Raw genomic sequence first — 18,282 nt, forward strand, 5'->3', positions numbered from 1 at the left:
ATCGGAAATCATATAAACTAACACATCAGAAAATTAAATATTTTTAATAAATCTTATTAAAAATCTAAGTTACAAACAGTTCTACCTTCACTTTGATAAGAAAAGTGGCCATTTCTATTTTCTACTGTTTTTAAGGTGGAAGTTGGAAAACCTGTTACTAACTATGTTCAAATAACAATCCAAATCCAATATCCAAATTTTGCCCACAAAAATAATTTGACCAAAAGTTCTTTAAACTAAAGTTTTCTAACTTTTGTTTATTTTTTTGTATATTTTTTTATTTCTGGTATTGGAGAACAACTAATTTCTTGTCTTATTTTCAACTTTCAATTCATAATAACCAACCAAATAAATTTAACTACATATTGTCATAAGCAATATTTAACAAACAAATTTCAGGTTTTCCTAAAATTTTCAGATCTGTAATGGGACATTTCTATATTAAAATGAAATAACAGATTAAAACCTTTTTAAACCATAAAGTGTTCTACCTCATTGAATTCGGAATAAAAAGGGATTTCAAAATCTGATACTAAAAAATGAGGATATAGATAGATATAGTCCATAAGAAAGGAAGTGATTTACGTTAACAACTTGAAAATTAAAAGCTTTTTTAAACAAGCTTACAAGTGGTTTTCAGTGTCTTATTAACTTGAATGACAGCAGAGACATCTCGAAGAATTGAATTAGTCAAATTTTCTAAAATTATCTCTATTTTCTTGTGCCCCGTATAAGGTCTGTTCGCAGAGAAACTAGTAATCAGAGAAATAGTTACATCCATTGCCAAAAAGTCAGAAAACGTCATAGTCACGTGAGAATTCAACCAATAAAACTTGACAATTACTGTCTCTGAGCTGGAAAACAGTCAGGGATTATCTCTGCGAACAGAACTAAAATTAACGAAAAGTGGTCACCCTGCACACTAAAGCAACTACTCCAAAATAGCGGCAGTACTTTTGGCAACAATGCAAATTTTTATGACGTCTACCCAATTTGATTTGACTGTCACTATAAGTGGAACTTACCAGTAAGTCAGCAATCGCCAAATGCATCAGCATCGTATTAATTCTACTGGGCTGTTGTCTTTTCCGTTTCACTAACAACACTAAAATCGTAATATTGGCAATCGTGGAAAACACCATCAGTACACTATACACTGCAATAGATAATCGATGACCGTCATTGAAAACCATATAAAGTGGCAACGCCGCCGATCCATTTGAAGAAGCATTTTGTGGAGGGTTGATATCGGAAGTGGTGGGGGTAATCCAATCGTCCAGTCTTCTATGATCTTCCACCTTCGATTCTGCTGAGTAAATGTGATCTTTCATGCTGATGCTAATGCAGTTTGCGGTGTTGTCAGTCTGAAAAAAACCATTGACATGTAAATCAGGTCAATTTGTTCGTTAAACTATTAACGGTGTAAATGAGAAGACCTTCGAAATGTTATGGATGACTAGACGAGATTTAAAACTGGAATAGTTTTATTTATATACAGTGGCGGAGGATCAGGGGGGCAAGGAAAGCCAAGCCTTTTAATAAACTTATCCTAAATAACTGCCATATCTTAATAAAAATCAAAAAAGTCTGATTTATCTTTTCTATACTCAGTCTCTATTAAAAAATCAATGTTCTAGAGCGATTAGAATGTGAGTTACATTCAGTTTTCCATTACATTCAGCACTATAGTTTTGACATCATTATTCTTTTTTGGATTTCTGGTCTTTCCTATTATTTGGGACCCACGGAGCTTGGGAAAACATTTTTTGTCGATGGGACCAGACATGGCTCAAATTTTGTTACTTAGCGTTATAAGTTAAGGGAAAAAAATCTCCCACTAACAATCAGGGGAATATGTCCAGTTATTTGCTGTTAGCCAGACACTATCAATATCACGTGAGTATTCGACCAATAAAAACCAACATTTTTCGATTTTTAGTTGGAAACCAAAAAAATTTTTTAGTTTAAAATTGCCTCTGCGAGCCGACCTATGGTTTCCTTGATCACAATGTAAACTAGCTAAGTTTGGAACGCCCTGTATAATAAAAACATTTTTTAAAAAAACAAATAGTAAAAAAATCATGTTCAACCTCGTTCACAACTGTTAAGATACGTGAATTAACATAATTAATAATTGAAGCTTCTCAAGATGGATTACAAACAACTATATCTCATTATTTATACAAAAAAAATAACGTATGAATTTAGTATAAACAGTCTTTAATTAAATGTGATTTATTGCTTTATCGGACTGAACTGTGAGCCAATCAAAGATATGCCGAAAATTACTGCTAAGAATTCTTCTCTCTACACCCACATAACAACAAATTAGAAAACTTTTAATTGAAAATTTTGGTCTAATTATAAAACTGAATCATTTTGAAACATAGTTTACAAACAGTGGCGGGTCGTCCAGAAAAATGTGTTTTTAGAAATTCTTTACAAATTAGTACAAACATAAATTATAGTTTCAGTCATTTTGACGTATCTGTCAATAACCGAGTTAGACCTGAGTTAGCAGAAGGTGAGTACAAAGATAAATTTGGAAATTTTATTGTTTTATGTCAAAATGAATATTTGCATCCGTTTAGGAGATATCGATGGAAAAAGCCCTCAAATTCTGAACTAGAAGTCAGTATCATGTCGATGTATACAGTGTGTCTCAAATTGGTTGGTTAAATATGGAAAGTTTTAGAGAGTTTTATGTGAAACTTATTTCCGGTTTCCAAATTAAACTTTTTTTTCTCGTTTTTTGGAAAATTGGGAAAACGTCGATTGTCATTTTTCTTCAAGATATCCGCGACATTTTCCAAAGCCATGTATGATAAAAACTTGAAAAAAAAAAAAACGTTTTTCTGCACTGTAGAAAGTAAATAATACCATCATTAAAACAACACAAGTACATACATCATTGAAAATGATTCTTTAGCGCTTTTCAAAAATGCCAAAATCCAAGATGGCGATCATAAGTAAGTAATAACAAAATAAGGTTCTGGTGCGATTTAGGTGCCACCGTATTTTTAGTTCTTTTTTGATGAAATCGTTGTCAGATTGTCTATTTAACTTACTTTTACCAAAATAAGGGTGAAAACTCATATTTCACGTTATTTTCTTTCTTATGGCATTCTTTATACTAAACATAAATGACTTTTTTCATTGGTACCAGCAGCACCAGCGTGATTGTTGAACATTTTGTTTGGTGCTTAACAACCTTAGCAACGTTGTCAAACAGAACTGCTTTTCTGTTCAAAATTAGTAATGTCATTCTAATAATTGTTTATTAATTTCTTAAAATGGAAGTTTTCCATAATTTTTTATTTTTTGAGATCCTCTTGTTAAAACACTCAAAACTAGTGTTATTAACATGCTCTGCAGGTCTCCAATATCACCGTGTGTCAAAAGCATGGCCAACTAGAGTACCAGCTAATCCCAACCATGCAGCCTAATAAAAAAAAATTTATTCTCAAATAAAACGAAATGGGTTGGATTTAGGTATAGGCAAGTAAATTGAAACGTATAGTAATTTTTAATGATCAAAATGATTCCGCAATAAAAAATGTGGGTTTCTATTTAAAAAACTTGAGATTTTTCATTTTTTTTAGTGGCAAGTTTATGATTTTTTTTTGACACCCCTGTATACAAATGAGTCATTACGCACCCTCAGTTTAATAAAACGATCCTTTATTTACAATAACCCAAAGTTTCATTGCAAAATGAAATACGGTTTTAACATAGTACAAAAAGATGTTGAGCGTTGCAACAACTGTCACTTTTTTGGAAAAACATCAAATATTTCGAAAACGGCTAGAGATAGGCATAGGGCATTGTACAGGGTGCTGCATTTTCGATGGTTTTACGGGGTACAGAGAAAACGGTAATAGATAGAATCCGATCTGAGATGACTGGCGAAGAGTGGGCTGCGCAAACTTCTTTTGTTTTAAAGATACGGGGGGCTTTTGAAAATTGGTCATTTTGGAACCTCCTCTGTATTTCATTTGCTATTAAAGTTATCAAAAAAGGAAAAATCGGTTTCCGGTAGAAGTTTTGACGTAGAATATAATGGCGTAGTCAGTTTTTTTCTATTACGTTTAATTTCTGACATATGACAGTAAGTTATATTTTTTTAAATAGAACATCCCTATATATTTTTAGTTCATTTAATTCTGTTGATTTTTACTTTTTCAACGGTGTATTAAAACATATAAGTTTGTAAACGTTAATCTTGGTAATTAGAAAAAAAGCGTTTCCTTAACAAAAAAGTGCTAAATAACCACAGTCGAAACAAAATTTGGCTATGTTCATATTAACATGTTACATGTCGTTTATAAACAGTTTTTTCAACTTCTACCTTAAAAATAGTAGATAATAGAAATGGCCACTTTTCTTATTAAAGTGACGGTAGAACTGTTTATAACAGATTTTTAATAAGATTTATTAAAAATATTTAATTTTCTGATGTGTTTATTTTATTTCCGATTTTGTTGTATTGTATTTTAGATATTGGCCATTTTTTAGCTTAGCAAAGGTCTTTTTTTTAAATAACAGGATTAACCTCTACAAACTTATATGTTGTAATACACCGTTGAAAAGGTAAAAATCAACAGAATTAAATGACGTAAAAATATATAGGATGTTCCATTTAAAAAAATGTAACTTACTATCATATGTCAGAAACTAAACCCAATAGAAAAAAACTGACTACGCCATTGGATTCTACATGAAAACTTCTACCGGGAACCGTTTTTCCTTTTTTGATAACTTTAATAGCAAATGAAATACAGAGGAGCTTCCAAAATGACCAATTTTCAAAAGCCCCCCGTAGCTTTAAAACAAAAGAAGTTTGCGCCGCCGTCGTCTCAGCTCAGAAAAAGAGATCAGAACACGTATGCTACTTTTTTTCTATCTATTACCGTTTTCTCTGTACCCCGTAAAACCATCGAAAATGCAGCACCCTGTACACATAAGTTGGTCAGAATTTTGTGAGGAATCCAAATATGTAGTAATATATAGGGTGTTCTATTTAAAATAAGAAAGTTGTGATCGACTTCCGGTATAAACGGAAGTGCAACCATCTTGAAAATATTTTAGTTAGATTGGGCATGCCCACATCAGTATCCTGCCTAATTTTCAAAACTCTTCTATTTATACTTTTTCCAATATCAATCGATGTCTTTCGTCATGGGACACCCTACTTTTTCAGTTTATTGAATAGGAAATTTAATAAGGATTCTAAAAATGCGTTAAACTGTAATTTTCTTACTCCAAATTATTCTCTAAAACCACGTGATGTTTGTCACAATTGTCAAAATTTTAAATTTTAATTTTAATTTTAATTTGAAAACATTTTAAAACAGTTCTCGAAACAAGACGATTTTATGAGATTTAACAGTTCTTTTGACAATTTTCACTTCATAGTCTAACTAAATAGTCTTCTAAAATCACGTGACCACTGTCAATTACGTCAAAACTGTTAAACCATGCTCAAAATATGCAAAAATCAGGATTTTGAAACGTTTTCTTGTAGTATTTGATATAAAACGTGTTTCTGAGAATTATGAGAGTTATTTTGCCAATTGTCACGTGACTGTCTAACTAAATAGTGTTCTACAATCACGTGACAACTGTCATTAACGTCAAAACTGTCAAACCATGTTCAAAAGTTGCAAAAATCAGGATTTATAAACGTTTTCTTGCAGTATTTGATATAAAACGTGTTTCTGAGAATTAGGGCAGTTATTTTGACAATTGTCACGTCACCGTCTAGCTAAATAGTGTTCTACAATCACGTGAGAACTGTCATTAACGTCAAAACTGTCAAACCATACTCAAAAGTTGCAAAAATCAGGATTTAGAAACGTTTTCTTACAGTATTTGATATAAAACGTGTTTCTAAGATTTATGATTTTTGACCATGGTCACGTGACTGCCTAGCTAAATTATCCTTTAAAACCACGTGATATCTGTCACTAATGTCAAAACTTAAAAAACAATTATTAATGAAAAAATAAAAAAACTGTATTTTTGAAGTACGGTTTTTATAGCAAAATTAAAATTTTTGACGACTATTAAAAGACACCCTGTATAATAATGTAAAATTAATGAAATTGTTTTAATCTACCGTTTTTTGACTGAATATTCTACTGCTATTAAATATTTTGACTTGGCAACACTGCCTAGACTTGGTGTAAACTGACCACTTTCAAAGCGTTTTTTTAGGGTACTTTTTCCAAAAAACAGCTTCATCCACCCTTTTTTGGATAGAACTAAGTTAATTAAACAATCTGACATCAATGTCATCAAAAAAAAAAAAAAAAAACAAAATACACCTATATCGCACCAGACCCACAAAATAATCTAGTTTAGAAGGGCATGAGATGAATATAATGCAGGAAAATGTACAAAATGTCGACAGAGACGAGCAAAATGTACTAATGTGTACTTAAAAAACCATTCGACTGCGCAAATAAAATACAGAGTGTCCCATAAAAAAACAAAACTAATTTTCAAACATCTCCAAAACTGTGGGCTGGAACGATTGGACTGTACGAAAAAAAAGACCAGCAATTTAAAATTAAGAGCATTTAATTTGATCCACTCTGTACACTTTTTAATTAGCCGATAACGACATCTGGTGAAACATTTCAACAAAAAAATTTTGCGTTTAGATGATTTACTGTTAAGTTAAGTGATTTGACGTCAAATGTTGCACTTGCGTTATAAATTTTGGTTTATTGCACTGTTACTTAGTATTTGGAGTGGTACATAAAACTATAACACAGATTTCACATCTTTTATTACCAGAAATGTAATATTTTTTATCTACTCCTAGCATGGTAATCATTCATTACATAGCTCATTTTGAGTTACGTAATGAGCGATTTTACCGCACTAGTGCGATAATAATCGATTTTATCGCACTAGTGCGATAAAACAATTTTAAATGAAAATTTCTGCTGTAATTGTTTATTGAATTTAAACATAACTTTGATACATTTTTTCATATTTCTCCTTTGACTTGGCAGGCAACAAGCCAGATACCACGTTTGCGGCAGCTTCTTCAATATCTGACGGAAGTTCTTCAGACATGTTCATAACGAAATGCACTTTTAAAAATTTGTGACTGACACTGTTAAATTGTCGCTTAAGTGATATGTGGAAACAAATGGCCACCATAGCAACAACACCAAAACAGTACAGCGTAGATGACAAGATTTAAGGGTAACAAATAACTACCCGTAGCAAGCATATACGAGACGTTCCTAAATAGTTCACATTGCACAAAATATGAATTTTTTTCTTACTTTACGCTGTTTCTGATGGTCGTAGATAAAATGTTGTACATCACCCGTGGGGTATGGCAAATTAACGTACTCGTGTGATCACCACAACTCGGTCTACGACCTCGTCGTGGCAACACTCCCACTCGTGACTATAAAAATGCTCATACCCCACTAGTAATGTAAATAACTATTATGTAACAGTTTATATTGTCAGTTAAAGGTAATCTGATATTAATTTAAACTATAATAGTTTTAGGTGCACTTACCAAAAAATTTTGGAAACATTTTTGACTTTTTGACTTATGACTTAATCTTGTTGCTTTTAATATTGTTTTTAAGTAGGTAGATTTGGCTGTGCCAGTTGTTAAATAATTTGTATCTTTCTAATGGCTGTTTTAAATATGCAAACTTAAAATACATTCTTAAAAGTTACGGTTTTAATAGGCAAATAATAATGGATGTGGCAGGTTCTATAACTTAAATCTACTGGAATCATTTATGGCTTACAAACTCTATTCGTTAGCCTGTAACCTTAATTCTCGAATACCTCTAAGGTTACCATAATAATTGACAAGTCATTAAGTTTAATTATCTTAGCTTCGCAGCCACCACTGGCTAACTAAAAATCAACTTTTCCCATATAATTTTTTTTAATTGAAACAAGTGCAGTTTTTTTTAACAAAGTAATTAATAAAAAAATTAAAATTCCCTGAATTTTAATCGAATTTATTCCATACTTTGTGGCCACACTGTATGTAGCAGCTGTATAATTTAATAGACTGAAGTAAGGTGTTTAATATATTTTTAAACGTGCGCAAGCATGAGATTAGAAGAAGACATTATTTAAAAGACAGAAAAAAGACCGAATAAGATGGAAAGTTTCATCTAAATGGGAATAGGACCATTCGTTGCGTTTAATCTTGTATGGCAAATAACGATCGTAAAATAGAAAAGGCGAATTTATCACTTCACAGTTCGAGGGTAAAATAGAAAATTGTAGTTTGTAATTGAAGTGTTCATATAGTTTGATAGGTATCAATGGTTTAATTTTTTAATAGGAAAACAGAAAAAAAAATAAATATTTAGATTTTTTTTAATAAAAGGATGAAAATTTCAGCTAAGAATAAATAAAATCTATTTTTAGCAGCCAACTGCAATTTACTACTTATCCGCATCAAAACTGTTGAGGAATTTAGCAAATATCCTTGTAGAAATAAAAAAATGAAGCTTGAATAAATAAAAACATATTATATTGCAACCAATATTGAGTTGTTTGATGAAAGGTCATATTGGCTAGACGAGAAAATAAGCCAAATTAAAAATGTTTGAAGAGCAGCAAATTAAAACTTAACAACACGAGTAAAAAGTTAATTGAAAACTGCGGTTTTATGAACTTTTACGGTGCAAATGCAATCAATTGAATGATATTGTTGCGGAGCAACGGCAGCGATTACTAGTTCGAGCTCTGGAAGTTGAAGCTGCGTGCAATGACTTAAAGCCACAGATCAGAGCCGTGACTTTTCAAGAGGAGAGAGTACGGCCCGCCGATCATGTTGCTACATCAATAAAAGAAATTAAATCAATGGTCGGCCAATTATTGCAACAAATGGCAGCATCAGGAAATGGTCAGTTCACACAGTTAGAACGATCACGCCCGACCACTAGAGTGGAGTGTTATCGATGCGGACGTACGGGACACATTAAACAAGATTGTCGAGTAAGGATACCGTCCCGCTCTCCAACGAGGGACCTACAACCATCCAGAAGGGACCAGGAAAAACGTCAGCAGTATAATTTCAACATCAAGCATCGACCCGGAAAGCTGCATAATAACGCAGATGCTCTATCAAGAAGACTTTGCGCCGAAGAATGCAAACATTGCCAGAAACCGGAACAACGTGAAGGAGTTGTGTCCGTCAGAATGGTTCAGCTGAAGACCGATGATGAATGGAGTCCCGATGAAATTAGGAAGGATCAACTAGAAGACAGCGACATAGGCCCATTGTTGTTGAGAAAGGAACAAAGCGAGCCAAGACCAACATGGCAAGAAATCTCTAGCAAAGGCCTGACGTTCAAAGCACTTTGGGCTCAGTGGGACTCGCTTGTGGTTGAAGGCGGCTTGCTAAAAAGAGCTTGGGAAAGTGCCGATGGAAAAGAAATAAGGAAGCAGCTGTTAGTTCCCAGAGGAAGGGTCGACAACGTACTGAAGGAAATGCACAATGGAACGACTGGTGCTCATTTTGGAGTAAATAAGACTTTGGACAAAATCCGGCAACGCTTTTACTGGGTGAATTACTGCAAAGACGTGAAATCATGGTGTCGACAATGTTCCATTTGTACAGCTAGCCACTGACCACAGAGAAAATCCCGAGGACCTATGAAGCAGTACAACGTAAGATTGCCGTTCGAACGTTTAGCCATAGACGTTGCTGGGCCTTTTCCTGAGACCAACAGAGGCAACAAGTACATTCTTGTTGCTATGGATTACTTTAGCAAATGACCTGAGGTGTTTGCGATTCCAAATCAAGAAGCCAGCACAGTCTCTGATATTCTCCTTGAAAATATCTTCAGTAGATTTGGTGTGTCGTTGGAGTTACACTCTGAACAGGGACGAAACTTTGAGTCCAAGCTCTTTCAGAGGCTCTGTGACCTGCTAGGCATTAGGAAGACCCGAACAACGCCGTTTCATCCTCAGTCGGATGGAATGGTCGAGAGATTTAATAAAACCATAGAGCAAAATCTCCTAAAGGTTGTTGATCAGCATCAGAAGGATTGGGACCAGCATATTCCGCTCTTCTTGATGGCGTATAGAGCACCAGTCCACAACTCAACGGGACAGTCACCATCCAAAGTTCTGTTTGGTCGAGAACTTCAACTTCCATGTGATGTTGTGTTCGGATCTCCAACAAGCCAAAGCACGAACATTGAGAACTACGTTGACGAGTTGCAAGAAAGATTACTGAACATCCATGGTCTTGTCAGGGAAAGTTAGCATCTAGCTAGCGTCAAGATAAAAGCTCGTTATGATCTTAGGGCCAATTCGGGAGGGTTCCAGAAGGACGATAAAGTTGTTTAACCCTCAGAGGAAGAAAGGCAAATCACCGAAATAACACCGGTTTGGGAGGGACCTTACAATATGGTAAAAAGGATAAACGACGTCGCGTACAGAGTCCAACGCAGCCCCAAAGGCAAGATGAAAATTGTCCATCTGGATAGATTCAAGAAGTACCAGGGACTAGATGAAGCGGATCGGGACGGTCAGCTTTACGGTTTGACGCCTACTATGCTCGATACTTACTGAACGAGCATTCGATTCGAAATGGATCCGATGCGCCGCAATATCTGGCCTGGCTCGTGTTATAGTAGGACGCGGTTAGAACGCGACACATCTGGAAGCGTCTTCGATGTTCGACGCAAATCGCGGTGGTTCTAGAACGTGGTTTGCGGAACATAAAGAAGCGGTTTCGACGGTGGAGCAGTAGTGGATTTGGGAACGCGGTAAAGTTTAAATAGTAGAATAATTGTGGAATTTTAGTAGTGTCTTTGGTAGCTGAATTAATCATTGTTCGGAGTGTTTTGAGGTATTTTGAAGTGTAAATAAATTTATTTCTTGTCGAGTTAAATTGACTTTGTGTAAACCCACGGGAAAACCGTAAGTAATTTCAGGACAGCGTCTATGACTTAATAGCCTGATGTTAAAACAATATTAGAAACTTTATAACAAATACAGGGTGTCCTCATACATAGTGATAATCTCTAGAGAGCACACAGGGAGGACATAATAAAATAGTTTAAAAATATTGAAAATTTTCAAAATCAGTATTCCACATTTGAGGCAAATTTGAAAATTGTTAATTTTCAAAGCTCAAAGCATGTTGATTGCAAAATAAAAAACCACCGAAAATTCCAAACGCACTGTCTAATTGACACACATTTTTGGTTTTACTTGGACCCTAAACATCATTTAGACCTTTAATTTGATAGCAAAATGGTGCCCTAACAAAAATTTTAAAAAATATTGTTTATATTATTCTACGACTAATTTGGTGTCAAGGAGTTCAAAAAACCATTCCTTACAGCTTTCAATTTCATTATTAAAAATAAATTATTTAAACGTTTACCTGACAATTTAATGCTGTTTAAGGCTAATATCCCACAGTAAATCTGGAAAACATCAGTGATTCAAACCCGAAACGCGATCACGAACTGTCTTTGCTATATGTAAATGATGTGTAGTGGCGATTATCTAGTCGTTTATCGATGACCTATGCTTATTTTAGTAAACAGAGCAATAAATAATATTTATAAGAAGTAATTTAACTTGCAATCCTGTTTAATCGTCGATATTCAGTCAATTTGAAGCATATTTATCATGCGTAGGAGCTGCTTTTGATAAAGACCAACTTAACGTGGAATGTCCGCTAATTATTATACAGTGTGTTCACGAAATGTGGTGCTAGAGCATCAAAAATTAAAGCCAGGATGATTATTAGACTAAGATCAACAAATCAGCAGTTTTCAATATACAGGAGTTTTTTCGCTCTATTCGTAAATAACTCTGAATGAATTCCAGTTACTTTTATAGCTTCATGAAATGTATGTGCGTTTTCCACTGGCAAGTCTAATGTAGGTACTGGGTGTCTCATTATAAACGGCCCCCCCTTTAATTTTTTTGTTTATGATTTTAGGAAAAAAAAAAGTTGTAAAATTTGTTCTAAAAATTTGAACGGAACTTACTTGAATTATACAGGATGTCCCAAAAAAGTGTGACACACCATATTCTTTTTAAATGGAACACCCTGTATATTATTCAACTGTTGAATAGAGCACGTCGAGACTTAAACTCAGCATAAAATACGATACATAGTGCAAATGGCTGTAAATGACTTTAAACTGATTTCCGAAAATTCAGTACCCTGGCACAGGTGACAGCTAAATGACACTTTAAAGTAAATGTCCAAAAGGAAAGGTGTAAAATAAGGATTTTCAAGTGTGAACTTGCCCAGTGAAAGTAAAATGACAGTGCAGGTGACAGTAAGTCAAAAACAAGACCGTTTTGGCTTAGAAACACTCAAAATACTGCTCATGGAGGTGCAAAATCGAATTAACGACTTTAACCGGTTTTTCGGGACTATTAACTGTGTTTTGTGTAGTTTTATAGCGTCATAAAGAGTATCTTGACAGGTGACACTTGTAGTAGTGACACACTACAGTATCAACATAGGAACAGTCAAAGTATAAACCGTGGAGGTCCAAATTTTATTGTTATTGTCAGTTTTATGGTTTGTAGCTTCATGAAAAGTAACTTTACAAGTGTCATTTAAATGACAAGATTACCTTTTAAATTGACAGTCAAGTCGACGCATAGATGTGTAGAATACGATTGAATGATTTTTGAATTGCCAGTTTTATAGCTTCATGCAGAGAAACAGTTGGAAAATGACAGACTACATGTCAAATAGACAGTTTCGGCTTAAAACCTATGTCTAAACCTATGGAGGTATAAAATAAGCAAACCGGTTCATTTAAATGACTTTAAGCTACTTATTAGGACTTTCAATTGTGTTTTATACTTTCAGGGCTTTATGATGTAACTTTAAACTGTTTTTCGGGAATCTCAGGTGTGTTTTGTAATTTTACTGCGACATAAAGGATAAGTTGACAGGTGACAATGACAGACTAATAAAAAAGTAGACAATTTGATATCAAAAGCTCATAAACTGTATAAGCTACTTAATTTTTCAAAACCGAGTTAAAATTTCGCTTGAATTAAAATTTTGGTTTCAGAAATCCCAATGGGGAGGGTCGAATTTGAATTACCCTGTATAGATGGGTCATTCAATAGTAACAACAGTTGAATTGTCACGATTAAAATCATTTTTTTCTGCATACTGGTAAATTTAAACAAAAATATTCAAGAAAGCATGCGTAGAAAAGTTTTTTAGTTTAAAATTCTCTGGTGAAATAATAATATCACCCTGTGTATCTCAAAAACTATTTGGGATTTGCGAATAATACTTTATTAATCAAATTGACTTACTTTAATCTCATTTTGGCATAATATTTCATCAACTCCCTGTATATTTCTATACTATTATTAATTGCACTTGTTGTGTGCATGCAAGACTGATTATTTTTATCATTTTCATTATTTTTCGCAATGACTTTATATATTATGAACATTTTTTGGTCTGATCTAGAAACGTTTTCAAATGTTGATAATAGCAATAAATGAATAAGCGATTAAATTCAGGCTGTTTACAGGTCACAGGGTATGACATAGTTGATCTGAAAACATTCTGAACCAACTCTAGTTTATCTTTGAATTAGCGGTCAATGTTGCCAAGTGACTACAAATTACTTAAATGTAGAGTCGTCTGGTGCTAGAAATCTCTAGATTTATCTGTTAGTAAGTACTATTTTATAGCAACAGGGTGGTCAAAAATGGATTTTAAAAGCTAAAATATGATATATTAACAGAAAATACAAATTATTCTTTACTAGTAAAACAAGACACATATAAACTTCAGAAAGGTAACGAAAGGTACATTCCTGATGTAGCGTATTGGTAAATAACAGCTGAAATGGCGAAAACATTCGATCGAATACGTGTTAAGGAGGAATTTCCTATCAGACATCACGAATTTCATTTCTTCCATGTAATTGACTCGATATAGAGCGGCAATAAAGGTCAAAATGTCGGCACTTTATGTTAAAAAAATTGTATTTTAGCTTTCTTCTGTAGTTTAGTGTAGTTGAGTTATTAGTTTACAGGGTGACAGAAGAAAAAGAAGTAATAATAATTGATATGTCTAACGATATTGGCTGTAATCAACAGCCTTCCAAATGTTGAAAATTTCGTTGTTTAATGGTAAATATTTTGAAAACGACGACAAAAGTTGTCGAGACCAAGTAGCAGAATTGAAAAATGGTATCAGTTACTATAGTTGCCAAAAAATTCTTTGTTGTCATTGATTTCATGTAAATGTAGCAACGATGGAATCACTTTTAACTTGACCACTCAGTAGATATATGGATAACCAAGAAAAGTTTATGTTTTTAACTTTTTTTAGTGAAATTAGCAACTTATTCTTTTATCACCCTCTATGTAACTGCAACATTGCGCGACAATCATTTGTTTATAGAAATCAAGTAAACATTATTTTACTTCCGGATAAAGTTTTGTCTTTAAGGAAAATTGAGGTTTCTTCAAACGAAAATTCCAGGCTAACTCTCAAAGTTAAATAATTAAAAAGTTAATTATCTTAGCAATAAAGTTTGTAAGTTTTCCTATTCCAGGCAAATATTCCTGAAACTATTTTACAAAGTAGGAAATTGTTTAATTGGATGTAATTCTATAACAAGTGTTTAAAAAGGAGATGGTTGAAGCATTATTGAAGAACAATCTAATTAGAATTTAACGACTTTATGGAGAAAATCAAAGTAGAATAAAATGACGTAGGTACCAAATAGGTAAATGTAAAATAAATATGGCAGAATTCACTCCAATTTACTCAAATAAGGGTTTTTCTACAAATATTCAATAATAATGAAAACACAAAACATCAGTAGTACAATTTGTTACAGTGACGTTAAGGTTAAAATATGACAAAACTGTGCATATGACAAGCGTGTGTCAAATTTATATTTATTTATGTTGCAAAATAAATTAAGAGTCGGGTTACTCTTAGAAAAAAATATTGTTGCTAACTCTTGTGCAAAGTGTCTTGTCCGCACTTGTCTGGTGTCCGAACTCCGCTTCGCGACTTACCTTGCACACTTGTCAGGAAAACTACTGTTACAACAAGAAAAACAAGAAGAGGAAGAACGACGACGACTTAAAAAAGAGGAGCAAGAGAGACGCTACCAACAGGATGAGGAAGGACAACAAGCTATTTTGCAAGCTTTGAGAAAACCGAACAGAGTTACAATCCTATATATGTAGATCAACAACTGGAGATGGTCGGTAATAAAGTGAAAGATGTGGATCACAAAGTGGAAAAAATGGACCATGAACTCAAAAAGGTATACCATAAAGTCGACGAGGTGCAAACTGAGTTTGGTAACAAATTTGGACAGATGGAGACTCAATTTGGACAAAAGATTGCAACTTTACGGAGGGAAATCATGAGCGTTCGCAAGGAATCGAGGAAATAGGAAACTGCCCGAAAGTTCGACCGGATGCGACAATGAAGTGTAAGGTGCCACAGTTTGATGGGGAAACGTCGTGGGAGTTGTACAGGAAGCAATTTGAGGCTGCCGCCGGGGCTAATTGGAGAACCGAACATCAAAAAGCCACCGAGTTGGTTCTGGCACTACGTGGTAAAGCTTTCGAAATACTCTAGAACATCCCGGAGTGTAAACAAGGAGATTACTATTACCTTGCAAACGCGGTGGAACTAAGATACGGGAATAAATACTTGATCCAGGTATACCAGAGCCAATTGAAGAGTAAAGCCCAAGGGTCATCAGAGACTCTGCGACTAATTCGACTGGCCTATCCACAAGCACCGGAAGAGTTTCTGAACCAGATCGCTGTCCAAAATTTTACCAATGATGTCAGAGGAGCAGATCTACAGCAGGCGCTTCGCCTTGGCCGTTCTAGGAACTTGACTGATGCCGTAGTCTACAGCTTAGAATTTGAAGCCGCAAAGAACATCTCCTACAAAAGGGAAAGAGTGCGGTAAGTAAGATTTTCGGATGACCAAGACCAAGCAGATTCTACCTTGAATTTGAGCAGGAAATGAAGAACCCGGAAAGGACAAATTCATGATGGTTGGAGGGGAGGATTGGTCAAATCGCAAAGGTGACAGATAAAGAGGTTACAAAAAGAATGAAGAGCAGCGTTTCTAAGGAAGACATAATAAAAGGGCAGCGCTCAGACCCTGATTTGCAAGTAATCAGAACATGGTTGGAAAACGATTTGAAACCGGCTTGGCAAGAAACTTCCAGACATGGACCGACAATAAAGGGTTACTGACTTAATTACTCGCAAATGGGAAAGTCCAGACGGAAAACGCTTTGTTTACCAAACCATATTCCCAATTCCTACAAAGAGAGTGTGTTGCGAGAATTACACGACAATCGTGAAGGAGAGCATTTAGAGCTTAGCACTGGAGTAAGCCAGACTTTGGCTAGAATAAGAGATCGATTTTACTGGATTAACTTCAAAAAGGACGTTGAGGAATGGTGTAAACGGTGTGACCAGTGTTCGTTAAAGAAGGAATCAAGCATAATTCATGAACTTGAGAGAGATAAGTTAAAGCTGAACAGCGACCGTATGAAGATGAGACTGGACCACAGACCAGCTGTTGGCAACCCAGAAGAAATTGAGCCCAAAACTACGACCCTGGGAAGGACCATACAGGATAATGAAGAAAATAAACGATCTAGTTTACCGAATTCAACTTTCAGCAAGATCTAAACCAAAAGTAGTTTATGTGGAGAGTCTAAGTCCATATAAAGGAAGAAATCCGCCATTTTGGAACCTTCAGAATGACGCTATCCGGGACGAATAGCTTTTAAAGAGGGAGGCAGTGTTACAAAGGCCTCATAACCAGATTAAGATTTCCTGAAATTTAGGGAAAAGCGAGAGGTCACTATATAGATTTTCCCTAAATTTAGGAAATCTTAATCTGGTTATTTTCCTGTCTGTGAATTAACTTTGTTGATTTTTTTTATAACAATAACAATGACACATTGGAAGCCGCTTTTCTAAGTTAAATTGTTCAAAATAATATAGAAAGTGTTCTTAATATCTTCTGGGTCTTTCTGAGTTGGTTGTTTCAAACCAAATTGACATTTATAGTTCTAACATCATTGACACCTGTTGATTAAAAATGATTGCATTAACAAACTACTGTGAGTGAGTGTGAGTGTGTGAAGCGGGGGACTCCTGTCCTTAAAAAACGTATAGGCCTCCTATATGGGCCCGTCACGTTCCGCCAGTAAGGGATCTACAGCAGCCCAGTGTCCTTTATAAAAGCCACCAGGTGGCTGGGGCATAAGTCCCTTATATCCCTGGGCAACAGCATTGGCTGTCCCAGTATGCGCATACGCGCGTAATAGAAGGCAGGACAGCTCAAAAGGACATGTCCCGAAGTTTCTTCATCTTCTAAGCATCCCCTACATTCGGGATTCTCAGCAACACCCATCAAAGACTGATGTCGTCTAAAGTGACAATGACCGGTCAATAAGCCTATCACCGTTCTTAAATTGCTTCTGTCGAGTTTCAGTATCTGAATGGATGGCTGCTCTGCTATCTGAGCAGATATTAATATTCTGTCCAATTAGGGGACCAAACTACTGTATATATTTTACTGTTATTAGATCCAGTTTAAAGGAAAAAAGTTGCTAGTTTTTGGCAGCAAAATTCAACCTTTACTTTTACTTCGTTTATATCGTGTAATCTTAATCCGATTACTGAAGCGGATAGAACAATCATAAGTTGAATTCCGTTTTATTCGTATTTAGCTTTGATTGGATTGGTCAATCGATATAGAACAAGCCGATGAAACCAGTGCAAGACAACCACAATTTTTTTTGCAAAACAGATCTTTTAAACACAAACAGACAAACTTTTCATAAAAGGAATATTAAAGAACAAAACGTTGAACAGAAATTTTAAACTTAAACCCAATGACTTTTGTCTTGTGATTCACTTGTCTTTGTTAATCTCAGTTGTCAAATGCCAGATTATTCAATCTTGTATATCTCATTTAAAAAGTAGCATTTTAATCGGATTCAGTGTTTGAATCCTGTTAATATTTAGGATCGACTAGTCAATCCAAATCGTTAATCTCCCTTGTTTATATCGAGGACTTTATGGCGGTTTATTTGATCGGATTAAATAAGCGGATTCAATTTGCTCGATATAAACGTAGTCATTGATATTCATTATTTCTTGAGATAATATTTCAATAGTTTGCATTTTGGTTAGACAACCACCACAATACGCATCAAGTGCTAGTAACAATAATTGCACTCTAGTTTCAAGTTATTA

At 34.6% G+C, this 18,282-nt stretch overlaps 1 protein-coding gene across 5 annotated transcripts in view; it reads right to left on the bottom strand.

Annotated features, from left to right (window-relative positions):
• Nucleotides 1-18,282, bottom strand: part of LOC145729997 (adipokinetic hormone/corazonin-related peptide receptor variant I-like) — a 103,055-nt gene that overhangs the window by 35,413 nt on the left and 49,360 nt on the right. For 4 of the 5 annotated variants that reach the window (XM_081981017.1, XM_081981012.1, XM_081981014.1 and 1 more), the window contains exon 2: nt 1,026-1,364. In XM_081981017.1, coding sequence (XP_081837143.1) covers nt 1,026-1,364 — 339 coding nt within the window. Of the gene's footprint in view, nt 1-1,025; nt 1,365-11,401; nt 11,534-18,282 lie in introns of those variants that run through there. The other variant, XM_081981013.1, reaches the window with a different exon arrangement.

This window comes from Ips typographus, linkage group LG5 (genome assembly GCF_016097725.1).
Source record: "Ips typographus isolate SLU linkage group LG5, UJ_Ityp_2.0, whole genome shotgun sequence".
Classification (NCBI taxonomy): domain Eukaryota; kingdom Metazoa; phylum Arthropoda; class Insecta; order Coleoptera; family Curculionidae; genus Ips; species Ips typographus.